Source organism: Hypanus sabinus, chromosome 11, assembly GCF_030144855.1.
Source record: "Hypanus sabinus isolate sHypSab1 chromosome 11, sHypSab1.hap1, whole genome shotgun sequence".
NCBI classification, from domain to species: domain Eukaryota; kingdom Metazoa; phylum Chordata; class Chondrichthyes; order Myliobatiformes; family Dasyatidae; genus Hypanus; species Hypanus sabinus.
In genome coordinates, this window is record NC_082716.1 from 37,983,824 (window position 1) to 38,003,842 (window position 20,019).

The window sequence follows — 20,019 nt, forward strand, 5'->3', positions numbered from 1 at the left end:
TTTGTAATTTTTATTGTATTTATTTTTTTCTTATAAATGCTTGTAAGAAAATGAATCTCAAGGTGGTATATGGTAATATGTATGAAATTTGATAATAAATTTATTATGGTCTTTGAACCTGTGATGCAACCAGTCCCAATGCTCTCTACTATCCATTTATAGAAATTTGCAAGGCTTTGGTGACATACCAAATCTCCTTAAATTCATACAAATGTTGAGCCGCTGGAGTGCTTGTGTTGGTACAAGTGCTGTTAAGATTGATTGGAAATTCAGTCCTGGGATAATGAATTTGTTCTTTGAGAAGGGATTAACTAGATGGACATCTCCTCTTCTGGAGGAATGCAAGGTGATCTCATTGAAGCCTACATAATAATATATGGATATGAGGATGTTACAGATTTTGAGATAAAAAGTCAGCTATGCTAGAAGCAGGCACAAAGGGGTGACTGGCCAACTCCTGTTTTTTTTTAATGTAATCACAACTACAACTTTTAGGAATGAAACCAAGCAAGATTTTACATTGGCAAACGCTAAACCATATTTCTAAAGAGGACTAATAAGATAGAAATGACTACCCAGTGGAGAACCTTGTAAAACTAGCTTTGTGTTGCCCACGGTTGTGAATATGACATGTTAATCCCTGTAGTAAATTGCTGCACCTAAAATGACTTAAATCAAATATGGTTTGGACAGCTTTTGTATAATATTGCTTGGTTATATAGAACCATAGAACATTACAGCACAGAAACATGCCTTTTGGCCCTTCTTGCCTGTGCCGAACCATTTTTCTGCTGAGTCCCACTGACCTGCACCTGGCCCATATCCCTCCATACACATCTCATCCATGTACCTGTCCAAGTTTTTCTTAAATGTTAAAAGTGAGTCCGCATTTACAACTTCATCTGGCAGCTCATTCCACACTCCCACCACTCTCTGTGTCAAGAAGCCCCCCCCAATGTTCCCTTTAAACTTTTCCCCCTTCACCCTTAACCCATGTCCTCTGGTTTTTTTCTCTCCTAGCCTCAGTGGAAAAAGCCTGCTTGCATTCACTCTATCTATACCCATCATATTTTATATACCTCTATCAAGTTTCCCCTCATTCTTCTACGCTCCAGGGAATAAAGTCCTAACCTATTCAACCTTTCTCTGTAACTCAGTTTCTCAAGTCCTAAGTATATTAAATTTTAACTTTATATTACCTTTATACTATATTAACTTTCTTAAGTATATTAAATTTTATCTAAGATTGCTTTAATCATATATTAATCTTGTACTCGGACCCACATCCTATCTTTGTTCTCCCCATTCCACCCATTCCCAGAAAAGTTGAATAACCAGAACTATAACCTTTGGTTTCATCTATTAATTGCCTGTCAAGGACGTCTTCAAGAGGCAGTGCCTCAAGAAAACAACATCCATCAGATGATGTCTATTCAGGAGTGGAAAAGGCTACATAAAGTGATGGCCCAGTCCATAGCAAGCAGAGCCCTTCCAATGATAGATTACATGGAGCGCTGTCACAAAAAAACTGCATCCATCATCAAAGACCTGTACCATCCAGGCCATGCCTTATTCTCACTATTACCATCACGCAAGAGGCACAGAAGTGTTAGGTCGCCCACCATCATGTTCAGGAACAGTATTACCTACAACCATTGGGCTCCTGATTTGGTGTGGATATCTTCATTTACCACTAGTCTGAACTGATTCTACAATTTTCTGACTCGCTTCCAAGGATCCTCTTTAACTCATCTCTGTATTATTTTTATTACACAGTTTGCTTTCTATTGCATATTGGTAATTTTTCAGTCTTCATCTGTTCATGAAAGTTTTTCATAAAATTCTATTGTATTTCTTTTTTCCTGTAAATGCCTGCGAGATCATTCATCTCAAGGAGATATATGTTAAATATATGTATTTTGATAATAAATTTAGTTTGAACTTTCGAGGAGGAGGTGCAGGAGCCTGAAGGCGCATACTCAGTGATTCAGTAAAGGCTTCTTCCCCTCTGCCATCAGATTCTGAAACAGTCCATGAATCCAGAAGCACTACTTCATTATTCCATTTTTATCCACTATTTACTTAGTTTGTAATTTGTAGTAATTTTGTGTCTTTGCACTGTACTGCTGCAAAAAAATTCAAATTTCATGTCCTACACGACAATGATGATAAAGCCTGATTCTTGGAAGGGTATTGATTTGAGATGTTTGATAGGTATTTCTCTGTCTTGATAATGTCTGAACTAATAGCGTTTTTTTAACTTTCCCTTAATTCTATACATTTCTTTTGTCCCTTATAGGCATATAGCTTTGCTATGGGAAAATATCCAAAGAATGGACTGCCATTCATGATCAGTGGGTTGAATTTGCAACACATTGGAAAACTACATAGTGGAATTGGTGAGTAAATTAGTGTTATTATTCAACTAAAATCATCAGCATAATTGTGGGATAAAGTGGATGAAACCCCATATGGGCATGCTATATGTATGTTACTGCCCATTATGCTGCTGGCGTTTAGGGCAGCAATGAAGATCCTCCATCTCTGCTGGTGTTCAGGGCTTCCTTCATCATAAAGACCATAAGACACAGGAGCAGAATTAGGCCATCTGGCCCATCGAGTTTGCTCTGCCATTCAATCATGGCTGATCCACTTTTTTCTCATAACCCCAGTTCCCGGCCTTCTCATGTCAGTAGTTTCCTCTCGATTTTCACTACTGTCAATCTTTCATGTCCTGGGTAGGGACTCAGGAATACCATCACACTCAGATGTATGAGGGATTCTTCATTGCTGTTTCAGTAACAACTTTGTTTTACCAGTCGGGGTTGTTAACCCTAAGCTGAACCCTGGAACCTGGAGCACCGGTGGACCACTCTTAGTCTGGCCTCTACCCTTTGACCTGTTTGGCAAGAGTAACCCTACCAAGAGCCAAAGCATAAAGACCTGACTCCAGCCAACATAAGCTCTCTGGGTCGTGGAGGGCATGCTATATTATTTGTACTTTAAACACAGTCTTGGATATATAGGAAGTTGGTCTGAATCAAATTGACAAATTACAGTTCAGCTATTTATTTTTGTTCATATATTGCTATACTTTAGCAAAATTAAGGTTTGATCTAAAAATTAGTATTAATAATATTCAAAATTGATCATTGTAGTAGTGTGGAGAAAAAAGTAATATACTTTGAGAACTGTAGAGTCAAAGGAGTTTCTTCTGCATGGTCTTGGTTTTTCCTCTTTTCCTGCTTTCTGGTAAGACACAATGGGTTAAAATTCAACTAGTCCAGGGATGCAATTGGAGCGAATCAGCTGCCTGATACTTACTTTGCCTAATTTTCCTTTCACAACATTTAAAAGGTGTGATTGTCTTAGATTGTTAGTGCAGCTCCTTAGAGAGTTACATTCATATTTAAGGAGAGTACATATCAATTAGAGGTATTGTTTCTGTAGGGCTTATTTTTTGACAGTCTTGCTCTGCAGCATTTTTAGTATTTGGGTTTGCAACTAACAATCTCTTTAGTAAAATTATTTCTTAAGAATGAGCAAACTTTATGTAATTGCCCCTTCACAAAATGGCAATAAACATGCAGTCTTTGCCTCTTGCCAGTTTCATTTTGGAATTCCAATTAAATACGGAATTCTATCTTCTGTTCCTCTTGCAAATTCAGTCTGATTATTTTTCACTGATGCTGCACATTCCATGTCTTACGTTATGGGCTCATTATTGTAATTGAACGTGTGCCTGACCCAAGGTGATTGCAGATCACCAACATCTAGTGCAAATTAAAAGGTTCTCAAATAAAATTCCTACATTCTTGCAACTTTCATTTAATTGATTTTAGAGGTGAAGTTCAGTTTAAATTAGTGTAGTTCATTCTCTGCTGCGTTTATAAAATATACACTAATGCTCACAAGTACAGATGTTTTACTTTTAAGATCAAGAAAGATTTACAGTTTGTGTTATATCCATGACTCTTGTTAACATAGCATGTAATATGTCCTGAAAGGGTTTAATTTTCTCTTTCTTTAACTCTTTGCCTGGTTTTAACTGCCAAGGCTTTAAAAGTCTTCGCAATGATTGAGAAAAAGATTTTTTTCATCATACCTCAGGCTAAACATGACTCAGTACCAAGTATTAGGAGCTAATTCCTGGCACCCTCTGGCAGTTTCTAATTCAAATCCATCCATTATATACAGGCATTTGTGGTGGTTTATTAGAGTTTGAACAAACAAACTTCTATTAAGAACTCATTTGTGCAGAAAGTGATCACCATCAATCATAATTGCCATGTTAAACAAAAAGAAACCAAATGTGTCATTGTGGAAACCAGTAAGAAGTCATCTTAAAGCAGCCTTATTATTGGAATATTGATCTGAAATTTATAATTAAATCAAATTATTACAGTTGTATCATTATCTGCTCCTTTTTAATCCCTGTAATTCTTACATCTTTCCAAAGCTTTGAATCCATTGAGTTCCTATCACATCGATCTTCTTGTTCTAAGACTGAAAGTTAGGAATATGACTTTCTCAGCTTTTTACAATATTTGCTGCTCATATTTGTTGAACAGTAATGCTCCTTTCAAAAAAAAAGACTATTTGTCTCTGTTGGGAACCCCATCAATTCTTGCAAAATTATATTGCTTCTATTTTTGTGTCTGGTTTGTTACTTCAACCTCAGTTTTTGGCTCCCCTGCTGTTCACTCTATGCTCAGGTAATTTAGATCTGTCCTGGTACCATCTTGATGTTCTTGCACTTAATCCAGTTCAGTTCATACAATTACCTACTGTGGCTGGTGTGCCACAATTCAGCCTCTGCAGTATATTCTGTGATGTGCATCGCAGCATTGCATTTGAGTGGTGAAGAGGATGAACCTTTAGGGTGATGGCAGGTGCTTTTGTCTTGAAGAGTTTTGAACATCTCAAGCATTGTCAGTATTGTACTCCCCTAGAAAAGCAGAAAATATTCCAACACATGCCTGACTTGCAACTGGCAGGTGGTAGAAAGGCTTTGGGAAATCTGAGTGTGTGTCAGTTAATGCAGGATGATCAGCCTCTGACTACTCAAACTCATCAATTTTATGTGGCTGGTCCAATTTAGCCTCTGACCAGTGGTGACACCTAGCAGCCAGGACCCAAGCAATATTAATGTCATTGAATGTCAAGTATACATCATTTGAATCTCCTGTTGAAGTGCATCGTTTTACATTGTTAGGTGTGAATCAGGCATAAGGAGACTAGAAGGGAATGCAGATGGATTCAATGAGTGAGCAAAGGTCAGGCAGATAGAATATAATATGGGAAAATGTCTGTTTTGGCAAGGAAAATCGAAAAAGAAATGCAAGCAAAAATATGTTATTAAAAAAAACAAGGAATTGCAGATCTCTGAGGTGCATAGGGATCTTATCGGTGCATCCTAGTGGATGATTTACTAAAGACTAATATGCTGGTACAGCAAGTTTTTGGGAAAACTAATGTAGTTAATTGGTGGATTGGTGGGAAACTAAGTACATAAAAAGAGATATTTGGCTTCAGTTTTATGGGATATTGAACCACATCAGGAATATTATCTCATTTTTTTTTAGCTAGGAAGTCAATATGATAGAAGCAATTTAGAGGTTTTTTAGTCTGATATCTGGTTGCCTTTTGAGAAAAAACGTTGAACAGACAAGGCTCATCATTTCTATTGGAGATTTTTTTAAAAGAGTGAGAAACAATTTAGATCACATAAGAAGCATATAAGATTTTTTTAGGATATTAAGAGAATGAATATCGAAACAATTTTTTCTTGAGAAAATCTAGAACAAATGGGTATTGCTTAAAAATAATGGCATAGGATTAACGTGGACCTTTGGAATTCTCTTTCCCGAATGATGTTGAAAATAGAATATTGAAATATTTTTAAGTCAGTTAGACAGATATTTTAAAGGAGGTGAAATGTTACCATAGAGAAAAGAGAAAGTGAGGCTTGAATTATTTTAACCATAATCTTATTCATTTGTGGACCAGACCCAAGGGACCAAAGGGTCTATTCTTGCTGTTAATCTATATGAATGGCCATTCCACAAAAATCAGAGGGTTCAGCAGGGAAATACTTCATAAAAAGCTGAAGTATTCATCCTGAAGTGCTGACCTGATAATTCACTTCAACTTCCTTTTGAGATTCTCAGTCAATTTGATCCATTCCATACGAATATCTCATAAACATCGAGTATGGCCAACAGATGAAGTTTCAGACTGGAAGCTATCTATAATATAGAACTAACTAACTATAATATAGAAAATCTGTGCTCCCAAACCAGCTGCATCTGTAGTCAAGCTGTTCCAGTACAATTACATCCCTGGTATCTACCAGGCAAATGTGGAAATAATCCAGATACGTCCTGCATTCAAAAAGCATTTCAAATTCGATGAAGTAAATCACTACCTGATCAGTCTAATTTCAGTCATCAATGAGGTGATGGGAGGTGTCATCAATGACACACTCAAGTGGCACTTGCTCACCAACAACTTAGTTTGTGTTTTTGCAAAGACCACTCTTCTTCAGACCTTGTCACAGTCTTGACCAAAGTGCTGAATTCCAGAAATGAGATGAGAATGACTCATGACAATAGTTAACTGAGCATGGCATCAGAGAACTCTGATCATAATCGTCAATGATCTTTGAGGGGGAAAAATCCCAATGGTTTGAGTCATAGCTGCACAAGGAAAGATGATTATTGTTGGTCAGAACTCCATTATTTAGGAAGAGTTCCTCAAGGCAGTGTCCCAGGACCACCTGTTTTCACCTGCTTCATCATAAGTTAAGGAGTAAGGATGTTTGCAGGTAATCGCAAAGTGTTCTATTCCTTTTTAACTCAACAACCAATGAAGCAATCCATTTCGGTGTGCAGTTAGACAAGATAACAGTCAGGTATGTGTTGATAAAGTGGGAAGTAAAATCAGCTTTACAAAAGTGCCACTGAATGACCAAGTCCAACAAGGGAGAGCTTAACTATTGATTGACATGACCATTGCTTTTTAAATTACCAGTGTTTTTTCACTCAGAGTTAATGAGCAGCATTAGATCATAAATTTATTATGAAAAGGAATGCTCGTTTGCAATTCACTTTTCCCGAGTGATGATTGGAAACAATCCATTGTAGCATCCAGCTGTTTTGTCAAACCATTTCACTATTTATGGTTTGACAACTTCCATTCATTCTCAGGGGAGGGGGGCAGTATTGTTTATTATCCATACTGCCCATCTGGGTTCCTTAGTCAGGCTCTTTAATGGACAGTTAAGAGTTAACTGCTATGATGATGCATGAGAGTGGAATATATATATATGATTGGACAATAGCGTTTTCTGGTAAGGAAGCTTAATAAATAGTTGATTTCTTTTATCACAGTATGACAGCTTTGTTATCACCTGTGACAGTTTTAATTAATTTTTTTTTAAATAGTTCAAATAACCCTAGTGGAATTTAAGCTTGCATTGCTGCCTGATCATTCTGGATGACTTGTTTTATAACATAATCTATACTACTGTAACATAATATACATTACCATATAGCTCTATTCTGTAGCCTGCTTCACAGGTTTTATCAAGAAGAATTTCTCTGCATTAGTCCTTAAATTGCTTTTCAAATATTTGAACCTACTTTTTGTTGTTATACTCGTACATTTTAAATTATTATTGATATAGCTCCTGATCTTTTATGACTTTAGAAGACCATGTTAAAAACTATTTCTTTTTTTTTGCATTTTTCTTGGATTTTCTCAACACTCAAACTGCCACCTGAAATTAGCCTCATTGCTGTTTTCTGCATTGTATCTAGCATGTCAGTAGTTCTTTTGTATAGGGGCAGAAGGTGGCAGATGCAATATGCAATTAATAAAATTATGCTCTTTAGTAAAATCCAAGAAGAAGCAAGGATGTTCTTAAAGTTCTGAAAACCATAACCATTTGCATTAAGAAGATCTCTGTGTCTTTACACAACTCAGGGAACGTTAAAATTAAGGAAGAAAAAACAATCAGAAAATGATTTAATAGTTTTAATTCCAAGGTTTTGAGCATAAGAATGTGGATGCTTTGCTTCAAATACAAACGTAAAAGAGAGACCATATCTGGACTACAGTGTACGCTGTATATTCGTATTCTTTTGTTATTGCTTTGTGTTCATTAAGTAAGCTCTTCCTCTTCAGGAATTGTGCATATTGTTTTTTTTTCTGCTCATTCCACCTTTAGTTGTTTAATTTTTACTTCTTGGACATATTTATTTCATTCAGGTATGTTGGCTTTAGAAATATATTGATCCTTCAAATTTGGAGGCATATTTATAAAGATGTTCTTGAATTTAATATATCTATTTAATTTTAGTTATAAGTTTCATTAAATCATATCAGATATCCACCTGAATACTACACTTCTTGAAATTATAGCTTCATCTGAGTTTTGTTTATGTAGATGTATGTCTGTCCTTCATTGCATATTAAAGGTGGATAATTCATTGGATAATTCTTGATTTTCATTGCTTCTAATACACAATTCAGATCATTAAATTTCAAGTGTGTCTACTTTAGCAGGAGAAGTGATATGGATGTCTTAATTTTAGATGCGCTAACCATGATTTTCAAACCATTTAAGCCAACGTCCAAATTCCTGCCATGCCACACTGCAGATAAAAAGTACTTAGAAAGAAAATATATTGCAGTTTGATGAAGACAGATTATTGTCACACTTAAAGTACTAGAGAAACAATTCGTTCACTTTCTTGTATCCTGCTATCTTGTTTGAGAACATACTATATAGACATTGGATCCATTTTTACAAGGGTTTGAAAGGAATAGGAAAAGATGATGGATGTTGAACAGAATAAATATGTTGTTAAGAAAGCTATCTCAATCTCCAATATACATTTGTCCAAATTTCCATGACTCATTCTATGTTTTTTTCTAGACTTATTGCTACTCTTGTGCTGTTTCCTTTCCTTCTCTCCAAGGGCACCTTAAGCTCTGAATTTCAAAACTATAAAATTAATCAAATGTTCAAAGTGCCAATATTTTTAGTTTTGAAGTATATTTTGTTTCACTGAATCGTCTCAGATTTGCCTCAAGTACAGTGACTATAGGAAACTGTTTAATTTAGTAGCAGTAATCCCCCACCACAAAAGTGTCAAATCAATACAAGTTAAGGAGATTAATTATTTAGAACCCACCAGCTTTTAATTAGTTAGCTATTTCTGAAGAATAGATTTGGTTACAATATTGATGCGCAGCAATATAGTTACCTCATTGTTTAAGCTCCTATTCTGCAAAGTTTTTCTCTATGTTGTGATATTTTAACAGAATATTTCCATTGTGGATATTTTATGCAGATGGAAGAAATCTTATGTAGTTTCTTCCTAAAAGGATGGACTAAATATCCAATGTTCAGAATTTCTTTAATGAATACATGATGAAGTAAAACTTCAAATTTGAACCAGGTTTCAAATTTAAACTTCAAAATAGTATGTGTATTTAGTCATCATTTTGTTACTGACAAAATTTATTGGACTAAAATTTTGATTTACCTGAATCAAGGTTGAGACTCTTATTTCTGCATTATGATGATGACTTTAAATGGCTTTGTTTTTTGAGATGTTTACAATGTAAAGAAATGGAACAACAAATTTTCCAGTTATCTTAGCTGATTCCTCTAGGAATCCCGTGGATTTGCTGCGTTTTTGCTTTAAAAATCCATACATACATGACAATTAAGCCAGTTCTTTTTTTAAATTAAGGGCTGCTTTTACTTGGTTAATAATATTAAGTCTCAATACTTTAGTATCCAATAACCAGAGGTAACAAGGATAGATCAGTAAATGTATTAACCTGACAAAATCACTGTGAAAATGCAATTGTTTCTTAATGATGAGACTTTCAGATTTCTTCTGTTATGCTAATTTATAACTTTGAAAGAATTGAAGTAGAAAACTTGGGTTTAAAATTTATTTCTTTACATCCCTTTAATAAGTGTGTTGTATATTTTTACACCTTACAGGTAGATAAGCAAAACAGCCATGTTTGATAGTTAATATTGCTCCATACCATTCATTTTGGCATGGACAGATAGTGAAGACGATGTCTATTGTGTCTCCAGGTGGGCAGAGTCCACACCTTCATTGACAAATGGCTTCTTCCACTCTGAAGAGCCATTTGAGGGGACCCCCTGCCCCCATGTGACAAATTTCCTTGTGGCACATAGCAGAGTACCACTGTGCCATTACTGTCATTGCATTTGTCTCTTTCCTTGAAGGTGATCGTGATTGTGGTGTCTCAAGGCTTGTGAGATGAGTTAGTCCGCAGAAATTAGTTTTTATCTTACATTTATTTTATAATGATATGGATCCAAAACAGACCCAGTCTCAGTGAAGAATAGTGTTAAGTAAAGCTGCATCATTACCTCAGTGTTTTTCCTCAATCTTTCTCACTGCACCTTGCCTCCGGCATGCTTCCTGCTGGGATGGAGCTACTCTATTTAACAGATCGGAAGCTGTTCAATCTGTATCACTTTCACTCCAGATCCAGTGTCATCCCAAATTTAATCATTGGGCTGCAGAATGCAAGCAACATGTCTTTCTATATGTGCTTGTTCAGAGAATAAACCCCAAGTCATCATCTATTTGTTCAATGAAACATGTGAAAGAAAGTCTGGAGTTCAGTGGTCCTTGGGAAGCCCAAACTGAGCACCAGAGAGCAGTTATTAGTAAATGCTGCTTGATTCAAGATTCAAGATTGTTTAATGTCGTTTCCAGTGTACAAGTGTATAGGAGAACAAAATAATTGTTAATCTGATCAGATGCAGCACAAAAAAGCAGTAAGATAAAGAACACAATAAATATAAATATGTAACACTCACAGAATGCTGGAGGAACTCAGCAGGCCAGGCAGCATCTATGGAAAACAGTACAGTCGACGTTCTGGCCCGAAATGTCGACTGTACTTTTTCCATGGATGCTGCCGGGCCTGCTGAGTTCCTCCAGCATTTTGTGGTGTTGCTCGGATTTCCAGCATCTGCAGATTTTCTCTTGTTTGTAATATAAGTATGTAATATAGTTTGTATAAAGTGACACTAGGCACAGAAGTGTCTGTACATAAGGTGACTGACAAAAAATGATAAAGTCGTTGCGGTTGGGGGTCTGGAGGGGTGGGTTAGTAGGTGGAGGTGTTGATCAGCCTTCCTGCTTGGGGAAAGTAACTGTTTTGACTTTGGTGGTCCTGTCATGGATGCTACCTAGCCTCCTCCCGAATGGAAGTGGGGACAAACAGTCTGTGAGCAGAGATGGGTGGGATAGTTAATGATGTTACTGGCCCTTTTCTGACACCTTTCTGTATATATGTCCTTGATGGCAGCTACACTGGTGCTTATGATCTGTTGGGCAGTTTTGACTACCCAAAGTTGTAGAGTTTAACTGTCCACTGCAGTGCAGATTCCATACCACACAGTGATGCAGCTTGTTAGGGTGCTCCCTACTGTACATTTGTAGAATGACATGCAATTAGAGGCACATAGTCCAGATTTCTTAAGCCTCCTCAGAAAGTAGAGGCATTGGTGAGCTTTCCAGATTGTGTAGAATGTGTTCTGGGACCATGAGAAGTTGGGCGAGATGTTCTCTCCTGGGAGATTGAAGCTACTCACAGTTTCCATTGCTGTGCCGCTGATGTAAAGAGGGGTGTGAGTGGTGCAAATTCTTCTGAAGTCAATAACGATTGGGTTTATCTTGTTGAGGAAGAGGTCATTTGCCTTGCACCTGGCCTTGACCTTTTCCACCTCCTCTTAGTAGGCCATCTCATTGTTGTTGGTGATGAACCCCACCACTGTTGTGTCATTGGCTAACTCAACAATATGATTACTTGGGTAATTGGCCTTGCAGTCATGTGTGAGGAGAGTGTACACTAATGAACTCAGCACATACTGCAAACACAGTCTGATCATTCTGCACTGGACTTAGTCATCTTGATTATTCATCCCTCCCCCCAAATCTCCCTCCAGGCACATCCCTGCAAGTGGCCTAGATGCTACACCTGTCCATACACCCCCTCCCTCACCTCCATTCAGGGTCCCAAATAGTCCTTCCAGGTTAATAGTTTGCCAAGAGCACAGATTAGTGATTGGTTCTGAGTAGAATACTACCTGACGTCTCACTGTGAGATTGCCAATTTAATACTAAATAATGGAAAGATTTTGTGCATGGCTTAGTTAGTTTAAGCTTTATGTTCTGATTTGTGATGTACTCTACTGAAAAATTTAGTACTTGCTTGTCTTGATTTGCTTTTCCAATCAAAATCAGAATAGATAAACCCAGGATTTTATTAGGCTCACATGTTGCTAATTATCTAAATGCAGAGTCTAAGTAGACTGGTGTGCTGTAAACTCGAATTATTAGTTATCACCTCCAGTCTCTCTAGTGTTTATCCTCTTGCAGTCAGTCTTATATGTTTCTTACCTTTTTGCTCCTCTGTTCATTATACAAAACAAAATTTAAGAGAGATGGTAAATAGTTTAAGATTGATATACCAGTAAATGTGAAAGTTTAGGTGGAACCTTGCCTCAGCATTTCAGAATAATGTTTATTACACAAAGATTATTCATCATTGCAATACCATCCATTGCTTGAAATCTGACCTGCATCAAGTAGTTTCTGCTGATTGCATTGATGTCTGAAGTTGACCGAAACAAGTTTGAAGGCTGCAGATTTTTTGGTGCATGTTTGATCTCAATCCAGTACCTTTTATCCTAGTTTTAAAATACATTGTATTAGCAGATTGCCCTATCAAAAAAAATACATACCCCAAACTGAAATGATAAAATATGGCAAATGCAATTGTTTACTGCTATCTGAGAATTCACTTAAAATTATATGTTCTTCTTTTTAGGTAAATGCACAATAGTAAATGTTAAGCAATAATTGCTAACCAGTAATTAAATATTAAAGTTTACATTTGGCTTATTGAGAAACTGACTAGTACAGATTGAACATCCCTTATCCAAAATGCTTGGGGCCAGAAGTGTTTCAGATTTTGGCATATTTACATCTATATAATAAGATACCATGGGGATGGGACCCAAGTCTAAACATGAAATCCATTTACATATACAGTTCATGTACAATTGGTGTGAATCTCACAGAGTGAGTAGTCCACAGTTGATGTGATAGAGCTGGGTCCTCCACTGACTGTCAAAGTTATAAGACTGTCCTGACCAGTGCTGTTATTGGCTCCATATCCCCAATAAATTTTAAACGGCCACAATTTTCACAGCAACTATGACAGGAGAAGGGTAGATTTATACAATATTTTTAATAACTTTGTGCATGAAACAATTATTCAATTTTCAGTTTGTCATGATTGATCTTTACTTGTTTCCTGATCAGCATACAGTTAAGCAGCATATGTTCACTCTGATGCTGATGAATCCAGTATTTCAATACATGATTTAAGATCTTCATTTTTCACTTTGTGCAGTGTTTTTATATTTTCATTTGATTCTGTTCATTACATATGTGTGGTCACTTCTCAGAACTGTTTGTGGTGTGCAGACGTACACATTGCATAGGAACCTTCCCAATGCCTTGTGGAATCTTCCATTTGTGACGTTAAGTCAGCGCTAAAAAAAATTAGATTTCAGGGAATTTCGGATAAGGGGTACTTAACCTGTTTTAGTGCAACATATCCTAATAAAAGTAGTATTTTTCACTTTAATTTTATTTCATTTTATATAATTTATTTATTATTGTTGTTATTTTATTAGTATTTCTATAATAATAATTTTTATGTCTTGCACTGAACTGATACCACAAAACAACTAATTTCACAGCATACGTAAATGATAATAAACATGATTCTATTAAATAAATGATCATATTTAGTGATCTAATCTCATTTTATTCACAAGCGTTGATACATAAGTGGTTGCTTTTTGTTATCAGCCAATTTTCAACAATATTGATAAAACTGCAGTCATGTACATAAAATCGTTAGTGATTGTTAATGCATGAAGGGGGAACGACAATAATTTTGTTCCATTTTGCTGCTTGACTATTCTGGTTCGAGGATGATTTTACATTTCAGATTATGCATATGTGCCTATAAGTTATGATAGAAACGTGGGAATTACAGCACAATTGAAAGTATAATTTGTGCTCAGATTGCTGAGCCAGCCCGTAGAAGAAATTCTTTAGCTTAATGTTAGTTAGTAATTCTTTTATAAATATATAAAGTAGATCACAGTACATATTTTGCACTGTGATAGAGTACAGCAACAATCATATTTAAAGGTGGTTTATTTGTTTGCTGTCAGTTTCTATGTACAGTGTCAAAAATCTGCCCCCTAAGATAGAAAGGGTTAATTCAGTTCCCTATCCAAATTAATAACACTTGTCTGTCATGACCGTGCAAGGAACTTGGCTTAGAGGAATGTACAGTCTGACAAGTCCTTGCCACAGGAAACATATTTTGCAAATTATCCTTTTGGTAACACAATTTTCTGGGAAACCTACTGCATCATTTTTAACTGACAACAGCCAATCTTAGCCACATGGCACATGCACTTTCAGAACCAGTCACATTTTGAAAAATTTGTAAGCCATCAGACTGTTTACAGTAAAACAATGGGCTTTTGTTCAAACATCATGTTTACTTTCTAATACCCTGTTATCATTTCAGTCATTTTGAATTAATTATTTTCTTCAGTATATGTCCTAAAACTTACTTCTCCAGCTTAAATCTCCCTCTCAAGAGGTTAGTTTTCAGACAAAAACAAATATAAATCATAGCATATACAGTTAGCTCCCAACAGTGAAGTACATCAATTTTCACACTGTATTGGATTAAACTTATTAGTTCTTTCAAGACCTACCATTGATGATGCAAAAATTATATGAAGCCCTTGCAAATCAGACTTTCTATAAAATTACTCTGAAGAAAGAAGGCTAAAGAGAAGCAAAATGAAGTCAAGTGGAATGACTCTGCTTGTACGCATTTGTGAAGTGATTACTTAAAACTGATCTTTCTCTTTGGGATGATTGTACTTAACATCTATTAAATACTGTACATTTCCCTGCATCACTTTAGCCAACTATTATCCTGTCACATTAAACAGTTATCTCTTAATCCTCACATTTTTCTTCATCAAAACAATTTTGATGGCTATTTGATGCAGAAATTCAGTCACTGAATAGAGAGTTAAGTGAATGAAAAGTACTCTGCTTAGTTTATATATGAACTATTCAATTATGAGTTCACTGATCTAGTGGAAAAAAGCTCACTTATGAGGTTATTTTAATCTCTATTGAAGTTTCTCTGTTTTCTCTACACCATTCCCATCAAAAAGATAGACAGATATTCCTCTCGTTGCTTTCAGACAACCAGCAGTTCAGAAGTGGATGAAAGTTTGGTGTGTTACCTGGAAGAGCTGTTTCTGAAATATTAGCTGGTCTATGAAGACATTCCTAATATGAACAAAGTTCAAAGTAAATTTATTATCAGTGTACATACACAAAATGTCACCATATACTTCCCTGAGATTCAAAGAAATATGAAGGAATCCATTGAAGATTACACACAGACTGACAAACTACCAATATGCAAAAGATGATAAACTGTTCAAATGCATAAAATAAATAAATGGATGGATATAGTTATAACTGTTCCTGAAACTGGTGCTGTAGGACCTATGGTTTCTGTACCTCTTGCCCGATGGTATCAGCGTGAAAAGAGCATGACTTGATGGTAAGGGACCCTGATGAGAGATGCTTCTTGCTTCTGGCTATGCTCCTTTGTAGACGTGCTTAGTGACAGGGAGGCTTTATCCCACTACTTTTTGCAGGTTTTTCTGTTCTGGGGCATTGGTGTTCCCATACTAGGCCGTGATGCAATCTGTCAGGATATTCTCCACCGTACATCTGTCACTGCATATATAACAGTGAGATTCAATCGTTTTTTCAAGTTAAATCCACATTCTGCATATTACTTTTAATATTCCGATGAAGCTGCATAAACTCCTGTTAGTTTTGATTTGTTTTTCATCATCACATACTTTGAGTAGATGAGTAGTTTTACCTAGCCAAAAATGTATCTAAGCTAACAATTTATTAGAAGGTATGATAACCCAATAAACCAGAGCTTGAGAGTTCATATCCCAGCATGACTTTTTGGAATACTGAAGTCAATACTGCTACTAATTCCTAAGTTGCATATAGTAAAAGTTCATAATGGCTACTAGATTATGCTAGTAACACAACTAATTTATTAATGCCCTTGCAGGGGTGGATATGTGACCATTATGTGGGGAATTCTGAAGTATGTAATGATATTGGCCAAACATATGAGTCTCCCATGTTATTTGTACAGCTTTGCTTTTCATGGTATCCCATGAGAATTGGGTAATAAAAGAGTAATTTATTTTCTATTCTGGTTTACTATTTAATCTAATTATGAAACAAATGATTTTAGAAATTAAGTGAGGAGGGCAAAGACTGCCAGGTTTTTAATACGGAATATGTAAAATGGAAAACTTTCAGGTTTCGTTCGATGAATGGCAAATAATATTTGCACCACTTGACCATATCCGGGCAAGGGTGTATGTTGCCATTTCTTCATCACCACAGGGTCAAATCCTGGAACTCATCGCCTACTTGCACTGTGAGAATCCCACCTCCAAAGACTACAGATGTTCAACAAAGCAGCTAACCACCAAATTCTAAAACACAAATAGGATGGACAGTAAATGCTAATCTTGCCAGAAATGTCCATTTCATATGATTTAAAATAACAGACATATCAGAAACTAAAACAAATTGTAAAATGTTTACAGAGAGGTTGCGTAAAAAAAAAATTCACTTCATTCAGAATCGGTATCGGTGTTTATCATCACTAACATATGACATGAAATTGCAGTGAAAAGTGGAAATAAGTATTTTTCACAGAATATTATGGCAATGAGACTGAAGAGCATAAAAAGATTAATTATACAAGGCAAAATTGCTTACAATGAAGAAAGAAGCCCTGAAATATTAGGAGAATTTAAAATGAAAAATGCAGCTTTCATGATGACATGTCTCCTGAAATGATGAAAGAATTTAGAGAGCAGCTCTGGCCACAATATTTTAAACATCTTATGATAAGCAAGTTTTGCCAGAAGACCAGAAGGTTGCTAATGTAAACCAATCAATCTCACAAAAGGAGATAGGGATAAATCAACTAACCATAGGCCAGTCACCTACTATCCAGAGCTGGTACATCTGTAGAGGGCATCATATTTAATAACGTTAAAATATACTTAGGAAGGCATGAGTTAATTAAGGGCAGACAATGAGGATTTGTGAAAAAGCTAGCATCCATTAAATCTCAAGATTTCTTTGAAGAAATAATGAAGTTCATTGATGGAGTAATGTATTTTGGATATATGGATTTTCAGGAGGCCACACTCAGCTGCTTCTCCATCTTATACACCATCTTTCTGTTTCTTCATATAATCCATCTCTTTGACCTGAAACTTTATTACTTCTGAATAAGCATCTTTCTGTGTCTATGGCAATTTCTTTTTCTTTCTGCCACTTCAAAGTGGCTTCAGTTTTTCTAATATTGAAAATACTATGTGACTCCAATTGGTTGTAAAACTTGGTCAAAGCACAGAACAATGAAGCAAGAGAATATTTGAACTGATATGATTGTAGGAATGGAGAAATAGAAATGGTCTACCTGAAATAGTGATGCAAGCTGAACTGTTATAGTGCTGAAATTAGGAATTGGAACAGTCCATTCAACTCCTCAAGTCTATTCCACCATTCAGTTACCAGCTTATCAAGCTGTAACTCCATTTACCTGCCTCAGATCAATATCTCTTGATATCATCTCTAATAGAAATTTATTGATCGAAACTATGAAAACTTTAAATGATCCAGCAAACACATCTACTCGGGGAATTAATTCTACATTTCCATCACCGTTTGAGAATATTTTCATTCCTGGATGGTCTGTCTAATTTTAAGGTTGTGGCCTTGCTTTATCAGTACCTACTAAACTTCTTTCTATGTTACACTCTTAAATTAGATCAACTCAAATTTCTGAACATAGGAAAACTTAAAGCCAAATTTGCATAGCCTCTCTTCATAACGTAGTCTTTCAAGCCTTGATAAAATATGTAGAGACTATCATCTATGATTGACTAAATTGCTTTCCCTCTGAGGGGTAATGGGCACACAGCTTGTGACGTTGATAGTGAAGTCAGCATGGGCACAAGGGAAATTGAGTGAGTTTCTGCAGAGGCAGTGGAGAAATTGAGCACTTGGAAAGCAGCCAGATGAGAAATGACATTGTGAAATGAGGTTCAGTTACAGAACCTGCGACGCGTATATGCTTCTTAGTCTACTCAAGGACAGTCCCTGCATAGTTTAGGAGCTTGCTGAAGTAAAATTGCTAGCTTTGCATTGAGCATATCATCAGAAAGTCCTGTTTCTTTAGTGGAAGAAGAAAATGGAGATTTCACAAGAGAACAGGGAAGCTAGTTTACTCAATTGGAACTGGCAAACTTAAAACTACAGAATTAAACTTTGTTGAAGAGATGTCAGTACTTGCTCCTGCTTATCATGTTCAATTTAGCAAGAGACAAATTCAGTATCTGCTGTTTATGTGCTTTTACTTGAAACGTTAATAGGTTGAAAACCTTTATCTAATTATCTGGTTTTAAAATCAAAAACTGCAGATAGTGTAAATCTGACATAAAAACAGAAATGTTGGAGATATTCAACAGGTCATGCTGTGGAGATAGAAACAAAAGTTTAAGAATGATAACTTTTCTCAAAATTTTCATTTTTCATCCATATAAATACTGACAATTTTAGCTATATAGTACTAAATTATTATTTCATCCTTTTGGCTTTTTTTCTGTAAATTTCTGTTGTCACAAAATAGATTGTTTTATACCTGAAAGCCAAAAATATAAACATGGTACAGAGGACAGCAATGATAAGAAAGCCACCAACTATGTTGTCTATGCTAGTGTAGAATTCAAATTGGAAATGTCTATTCTAATCTTGTATTGTTAACTTGCATTTTCTCTTTTCAATTTTTTAAAGCATATTTTCTAAATGTATAGCAACTGTGGTAAAACATGCCTGTTAAATTTGTGTGAAAATTTTTAAACTTTGTATGAAATTAATTACTATTATGAACATACTGAATCTGATCCTTCTTGATACCAATTTTATCAATCAACAAAACCTTTCTTATTTAATTTCCCTCAATTTGTACATAATAAAATGCAGATAAGGAATTAATTTTTTCCTACCTTTTTCTTTTGAAATCTTCAGAACACAGCATTTGTTTATGCAGGTTTTGTATTTGTCTGATGTAACCAAGATGTATAAAGTGGATAATTGAATCTGGAGAAGCATTGCCAAAATATTCGCTCCATGTTTTGGGGAATGGACGTTGGGTTGCTGTTGTTTCTATAGCTTGCCATTGCTTGCATGGGCATGTTTGCAAACGTCACTCCAGTCTTTAAGAAGGGAGAGAGGCAAACCACTTGAAATTTTATGCCAGTTAACCTGTCTTCAATGGTTGGGATGAAATGTTGGGGTGCTTGGCACATGATAAAATAGGCCAAAATCAGCATGGTTTCCCATACATGGGGGAAATCTTGCCTGGCAAATCTCTTGGAATTCTTTGAGGGATAACAAGCAGGAAAAACAAAGGAGAGACTGTGGATGTTGTTTACTTGGATTTTAAGACGGCCTTTGACTAAGTGCCATACATGAGGTTACTTAACAAGATGAGAATTCATGGTATTACAGGAAAGATGCTTGCATGAATAGAAGATTAGCTGACTGACAAGAGGCAAAGAAGGCTTTTTCTGGTTGACTACTGGTGATTAGTGGTGATCTGCAGGGTCAGTGTTGGAACCGCTTCTTTTCACATTATCTATCAATGATTTTGATGGCAATTTTGATGGTTTGGTGGCCAAGTTTGCAGACAATATAAAGATAGGTGGAGAGG

The 20,019-nt window shown here is 35.9% G+C and overlaps 1 protein-coding gene across 5 annotated transcripts in view; it reads left to right on the forward strand.

Annotated features, from left to right (window-relative positions):
• LOC132401858 (ERI1 exoribonuclease 3-like) overlaps positions 1 to 20,019 on the forward strand; it is a 298,380-nt gene that overhangs the window by 149,527 nt on the left and 128,834 nt on the right. For all 5 annotated transcript variants that reach the window (XM_059984141.1, XM_059984143.1, XM_059984145.1 and 2 more), the window contains one exon: positions 2,300 to 2,399. In XM_059984141.1, coding sequence (XP_059840124.1) covers positions 2,300 to 2,399 — 100 coding nt within the window. The remainder of the gene's footprint in view (positions 1 to 2,299; positions 2,400 to 20,019) is intronic.